This window comes from Alligator sinensis, unplaced genomic scaffold (genome assembly GCF_000455745.1).
Source record: "Alligator sinensis unplaced genomic scaffold, ASM45574v1 scaffold642_1, whole genome shotgun sequence".
Classification (NCBI taxonomy): Eukaryota; Metazoa; Chordata; order Crocodylia; family Alligatoridae; genus Alligator; species Alligator sinensis.
Window position 1 is genome coordinate 1,289,605 of NW_005842289.1, and position 7,198 is coordinate 1,296,802.

The 7,198-nt window shown below is 50.2% G+C and overlaps 1 protein-coding gene across 1 annotated transcript in view; it reads right to left on the minus strand.

Annotated features, from left to right (window-relative positions):
• Positions 1 to 6,737, minus strand: part of ATP6V0D1 (ATPase H+ transporting V0 subunit d1) — a 74,389-nt gene extending 67,652 nt beyond the window's left edge. Inside the window, exon 1 of the mRNA XM_006028093.3 lies at positions 6,508 to 6,737. Within this exon, the coding sequence (XP_006028155.1) occupies positions 6,508 to 6,631 (124 nt within the window). The 5' untranslated portion in view covers positions 6,632 to 6,737. The remainder of the gene's footprint in view (positions 1 to 6,507) is intronic.
• Positions 6,738 to 7,198: the final 461 nt, after the last annotated feature.

Consider the following 7,198-nt stretch of genomic DNA (forward strand, 5'->3'; position numbering starts at 1 on the left):
AGACCCCCGCAGTGAGGGAGGGTGAGGGGCTGGGGCTAGTGCTGACCAGCCAGAGCAGGACAGGTGCAGCAGAGCCACAGCTCATCCGGAGGGCACAGGGGGGTGGGGGGTTGCCGCGGCTGGCTCCTGCCACTATGCACTGCTTGTCCGGGAGCCATTCATGAGGTGCTCACTTGCTCATGCAGTGCTCCCACCACTCGCTCCCGATTGGCAGGGAGGCAAAACTGCAGTTTTAAATATGGTACTGTTTTTGCCTGCTACCATCCTTGGAATGTCCTTGAGGAGCCACCAATTTAATCAAGAGGACTTGAAAACCATTAGGCAGATGAAGAACAACAATACAAATGGTCCTGATGGAATACCAACTAAAATTTATAAGTAAAGTGGAAAAGAAAACCTACACATTGCTATTATTAAGTTCTGGAAACACGAACAGATTTCCAGGAACTTGAGAGATGCCAAAATCATTGCCATATTCAAGAAACAAGATGGATTGGATTGCAGCAATTATCATGGTATTTGCACTTCTGTCCATAGGTGGGAAGATATTTGCCATTCTCCATTCTCCTTAACAGGCTCACTTTAAGTCCCAATATGGCTTGAGAGCATTCAGGAGTATAACAGGCATGATCTTTGTTGCTAGGCCACTGCAAGAGAAGTGCCATGAACAACACCAAGATCTTTTCATGGTCTTCACCGGCCTGACTAAAGCCTTTGATTCAATAAGCAGAGAGGCCTCTATGTAATGACAACTGGATGCCCACCAACATTTGTTCCATTATCAGACTCCTTGATGGCAACCATCCTAAGCAATGGCTTGGAACTTTCATAATGACCCTTTCACTATTTGGACCCAAGTCAAGCAAGGATGTGTGATTACACCAACATTTTTCCAGCTATACTGCAATTATTCCACATTTCATCGTGGACAGACTTCCATCTCAAGTCAGCATCCAACACTGCATGGGCAGGAATCTCTTTACCATCAACCAGTAACATTCTAAATCCAAGACAACCAACACCTCCAATACTGATCTTCAATATGCTGATCTGTCTGAGAAGCTCTAGGTCACACTTGACTGCTTCTATGAAGTGTAGGAAATGCTTGACCTCACTGTCAAATTCATGAAGCTTTACCAGCCTACCCCAAACCATCCAGATACTCCTCTACATGTCACAATTAGGGGCCAATCTTTGGAGAACGTTGAGCATTTCCCCTACTTGGGTAGCCATCTTTCCCAAAAGATAAACGGTGACATTCAACACCAGGTAAACTCTGCCACTGCTTCCTTTGGACATCTGCAAAATCATGTCTTCAGTGATTATGACATCACGACCCAAACCAAACTTCTCATCTACCAGGCCGTTGCCTTCCCTACCCTGTTGTATGGGCATGAAACTTGGATGACATTTTCAATATGTCATCCAAGTATTCCAAGCTTTGGAATACTACCATCAGCGAAGTCTTTGGAAAATGCTCCACATAAATCGGAAAGACGGAAGAATGAATGCTAGCATTCTGGCTCAAGCAAACACCATCAGCACTGAAGCCAGGTTTACAGAATCATAAAAAATTAGAGCTGGAAGGGACCTCAGGAAGTCATCTAGTCCAGTGGTCTCAAAGATTCATAGATTGTAAGGGGCTGGAAGGGACCTTGGAAGATCACTGGGTCCAGCCCCTGCACCAAGGAGGAAAGACAACTGGGGTCAGGTGACCCCAGCAAGGTGACCGTTGAGTCTCCTCCTGAAGATTTCCAGGGTAGGCGACCATACCACCTCTGGAGGGAGCTTATTCCACAGTTTGAACACCCTAGTTGTGAAGTAGTTTTTCCTAATGTTGAGCATGAAAGTCTTCAAGGAGCTTGTGACCATTACTCCTAATTTTCCCCGTGGATGCCCTAGTGAACAGCCCTTGATGTACACCTCTGATGTAGCAGTAAACTGCTACCAAATCCCCCCTCAACCTTATGGGTGGCCCTTCTCTGGACTCTCTCAAGCTTTACCACATCCTTGTTAAAGTGCAGTGCCCAGAACTGGACGCAATACTCCAGCTGCGGTGTCACCAATGCCAAGCAGAGTGAGAGAATCATTTCTTTGGTTTTGCTGGGGATGCATCGATTGATGCATGCCAAGGTACTGTTGGCTCTGCTAGCCAGAGCGTTGCACTGCCAGCTCATGTTCATACTGTGGTCAATTATTACCCCCAGGGTCCTTTTCATTCGTAGTGCTGGACAGGTTGGCACTGCCAAACCTGTAGGTGTGCAGGGGATTGTTTGTCCCCAGGTGGAGTACTTTACATTTATCAACACTGAATTTCATGTGGTTCCGGTCCACCCAACTTGCAAGCCTGTATAGGCTGCAGATACAGGTGGACCTATCTTCAAGCATGACCATGCTTCCCCGTAATTTGGTGTTGTTTGTGAACTTGGCCAGTGAGCTCTTCACCCCCACATCCAAATAATTAAGATGCTGAATAGCACTGGACCAATCTTAGACCCCTGTGGGACACCACTAGCTACTTCCCGCCAAGATGACACAGATCTGTTCACTAGAGCTTTCTGGGTCCTGCCCCGCAGACAGTTTCCTACCCACCTGACTGTCTTGCAGTTAAGCCCACAATCTCCCAATTTTCTCATGAAAACGTCGTGGGATACTAGACTGAAAGATTTTTAAAATTCAAGGTATATAACGTCAACCTCCTCTCTCTTATCCAGGTGGCAAGTCACCTGATCAGAAAAGGAGATGAGATGAGGCTGGTAAAATAAGACCTGCTTGCGCTGAAGCCATGCTGGCTGTCGCTCAGAATCCTACTTTCTGCAAGCCTATCGAGCATAGACTCCTTAATGAATTTTTCCAGGATTTTTCCTGGGATAGAAGGTCTCCAGCCTTTTAAAGTAGGAGATTAATTTTTTAATTAAAAAGCACCCCACAATCTACCACACACCACCCCCCCCCATCCTCCCTCCCCCCAACCTGCTGCCCAGCAGGTCAGTCTGTGGGGAAGGAGGAAGCAGATCAAGGCAGAAGAAGAAAAAAATTATTTGGGGGTGCACCCCCCCACCAGGTAAGTCTGTGGGAGAAGAGGCAGAGGGAAGGGAAAGGGCAGTGGCAGGGGAGAGAGGCAGGGCACATAGGGGTCCTAGAGGCAAGGGAGGGAGCGAGGCAGGAGCAGGGGCTGGAAGGAGCAGGGCCCCCACTGGGCCAGGTGGTAGGAAAAGTGGAGGCCTAGGGGGTACATGTGCCCTGCCCCACTTGTTCCATCACCAGGCCCAGCAGGGGCCCCACAACCCCCAGCCCCTGCTCTGCTCCCCCCCTCATCGCGGGGGCCTTGATACACTCCCTCCGATGGCAGTGAAGGAGGGAGTGAGGCTAGGGAAGGCCCTGCATAGCCTAGGCACGGAACAAAGCCACGAGCGGCTTATCTGGGGAGCACAGGGTGGGGGAGGCATGTGACCCTGGATCTTTATGGGGCGGGTCAGGCAGGGGTGTTGGGCATGGCTGCACCCAGGCTGGGCAGCAGTACTGGAAGCAGGGCTACGTGGGGGAAGAGGGGCATAGCCCCCCCCTCCCAGCATCACCACTGCCCACCCCTGAGCACAGCACAGCCCTGTCTTCGCCAGCAAGAGCCCAGCACAGCCTCATCCTTCAGTGGCAGCCTGCCCTCCCCCACGCAGATCCAGGGCACATGCCTCCCATGTCCTTGGTAAGGGGTGGGAGGAAGTGGCAGGGGGAGAGGAATGCTGCACTGGCCTTTCCCCAGAAGGGGCTGGACCGCGCTGCGCTTAGGGAGGGCAGCTCATTGAAAATTGGCCATTAGTATCGGCCCAAAAAAATTGCTATCAGTGCACCACTACTAAACAAGCAGGTTCCCTTGCTTGGTAAACTTCCAACCTGCTATGTCTCCTTTCAATATTACTTATTGCTCTGCTCCTTTCAGCCAGCTCCTTACCAACCTCAGAATTTCTTTACTTTACTAATAAATTCCCCCATGGTTCCTTATACAAATTCAGGGACAAGAACTACCACACATCCTTAGTCTGTCAGTTCTTATCAAGCAAAAGTACTGTTAGTCCAGTACAATTTGCATGTGATAAACTCATGCTGCATTGTATGCCATTTTCCCAGTCTTTAATTAACCTGTTCTTCATGTTCTGTCCTAAAGCCTTGCATATTATGGAAGTCAGCCTTACCAGCCTGTAGTTGCCAAGATCAATTCTCCCTTAAATAAAGATTTAAAACTTCAGTAGCAAATGTTAAAAATCATTGCTATTTATATCTCATCATAAAGACGAAAGCAAATGTAGGATTCCATGCATGGTAGCTACATGGAACATGGTATAATGTTGATTCAAGCTAGAACATGCAGTTGTCATCATTTGCTATCCTCCAACCACACATTACCACCCCCAACTTGACAGATGTTCTCTTTAAAAAGAACCTTGCTACTAGACTTGCCATTTCACATGCCAATTCTTTCAGAATTCTCGAATGGAGATCATCTGACTCCCGCAACGTGAGTGTTACATTCCTAAAGTATTTTGATTCCAGTTGTGCAAATTGCCAATCAGCCATTCTGTTTTTGCCCTGAGGCCAATATCATAATCTCAGGTTTCAATAAAAAGATCAAGTATTCAGTTAGTTCCTGGGCAATTGCCAGATTATTCTTAGCCCAAACTCCACCCCCATTAGTGACCCCCTTCTTTCTATGTTCTTTATTTATATGACTGAAGAAGCCTTAATTTTATAAAAGCTACTAAAACAAAAAGCAAGTGTTGCATGATCACAGCAATTCTCACTGTCTTTGAGGTCAAGAAGTGTAGGGATCCCTCCCTTTCCTTGGGGATACTTAAATGCAACAGTTACAACATATCAATCATTTGATATCAACATAACCCAGCTGATGCACTCAAGAGCAGCAGCTCTTCTTGCCCTTGTAAGCAATTAGAAGGTATGTTTGTCCACACTCTTTGAGCATCAGTCCTTTTTCCCCATGCTTTGTAGATACTGTTTATTTCGACTACCTACCCTGAGAAGGCTATTCACCAACACTAGTCTGAGTCCCCTTCTTGCAATATTTTTCTTCTTGCTCAAGGTATACCCTGATCTCTGGAATTTTTTCTTCAGCACAAAGGTACTCTCATACTCCTCAATCCAGCTGGATTACTAAACTTTACCAAAAGTTTGTCATTTGCTGTTTCTCAAAGCTTTATCAGATGCAACAGAAGTGACCTAGTGACTGTTTTACAAAAGGAGAGGGAAGAGGAGACAGTGGAAACAGATTTAGATACTAAAAAGGTACTGAACCATGAAGTTATCTGAGGCTCGGATTGCATTTTCAGATACCCACACTCTTCATTACCGAGAGCCCTTTCCTTATGACACCAAACAAAAACAAAACATCCTTCAAGATTTAGGAGCATCTAAAACCTTGTATGTTCAGAAAATGTTCTAAAGCTGTGAAATGCTCATATACACTCTTACTGCTAATGATTCAGATACTCCAAGGTGCATCTAGACAAGCTATACCACTATGTATCACTGACACTATTATTCAAATGCAGTTACACAAGCGTTTCTAGTATCAGTCTGAGCCCCTAATACCACAGAGGAATCCCAACAGAGACCAGATAAAAATATGAAAGAGAAGCCAAGGCCAGAATGTCCAAGAGATCAAGTACAGAAAGCAGATAAAAAAACCACTAAAAAACCCCAAGGAGCTCGGACAGTAGAATGAGCCTGCTTTCAGCCCAAAACAACGTAGTACTTAGCCACACTCCCTGTTCCTTCTTTCTAGGTTCCGGGAAGAGGAACTGCAAAAGTCATGCAAACCAATGGTCCCTCCATGGTTGTTGTCACCAGCAGCAACCCAGTGAAGCTGCTTCTGAGAAAGGCAAGAGGGTTTCAGCAAGAAGCAACTGTTTGATTAGCCTGCTCTTTCAGCATCTCCTATAAGCCCCATGGGTCTCGGTTCATCGACATGATTACTACATGGGAAGTTTACTACTACAGACAGTTTCACAACCACTACAGTTCCCAGCAGTGCTAAAGGGATGGTCACACCCGCCCCTATTCCGGGACACTTCCCCATCCACACAGGCCCTACAGACTGAACCAGGAGGAGCCACCCCTACCCCAGAAGCTCCTCATCTATTGCTCCCTCAATGCTCTCCATGTTCTGGCAAATCACCCACACTGCAGACAGCAACCTTGCCTAAAGCTGCCGGGGCCTCCTGCAGCAGGGGGCTGGGAGGAGGGAGGCAGGGCTCCCCTTCCCACACGACCCTGCCCGCTCCGCGCTTGCTCCCAGCGTCAGGGAAGGGGGAGGGAGCGCGGGTGGGGGGGGTCCTCACCCGCCCCGGAGGGCAGGGACCGGTACCGCCGTCTCCCCGGAAGGGCCCGGGGAAGGAAGGAGCAGCAGCAGCGACCTCTCCCACCAAAGTGCCCCGCGCCGCGGCCGGGCGCTGGGCTCGGTAGCCCGGCAGGGGAAACCACCTCAGCGGGCCTCACCCTCCAGGCTCTCGCACTGCACCAGGTTCACGTAGTCGCCCTGGCTTAGGACGCCCGCCTTGAAGCCGCGCACCAGCCCCTCCAGGTAGCCGTTGTCCACGTTGAACTCGGGGAAGCACGACATGGCGGCGGCGGCAGCTGCGAGAGCGGCCCGGGCGGCGGCGCCGGCAGCACAGAGCGGACGCGCCCGGCAGCTCCCAGTCACGTGACTCCGAACGGACTCACGTGACAGCGGGTGCCGGAAGCGGCCGACCAGCGATCCCAGCATGCACCGCGCGGCGATGTTGGGGTTGGAGGCGAAGGGGGAAGCCGGTTCCGCTGGCTACGGGAGCCCGCTGGGGCCAAGGCTGCCTACGCGGACCGTCCCGGAGCGAGCAAGGACCGGAAGTCGTCTCCCGCCGCTCCAGGGCGCGGCCCGCGCGTGCGCAGCGTGTGCCGGGCTCAGGCCTCCGCGAGCCGCTCCGCTCGTGGCGCTGCGGGGCCCGGGGTCGAGGTTGTCCCCTGGAGCGCGCGCATGCACAGCCCCTCCTGTTCCTGGCGTTGCGTGAGTGTCCCGAAGATTGCGTCGGCACACGCTTAGTGATCCCCTCCAGTAAGGGGCTACGTCTGTGTGGGCCCAATCCTACAGCACCCCGTGCATACCAAATACGCCTGCTCTGCATCTGAAGACCCTGTTCTGGGGCTGGGCTGA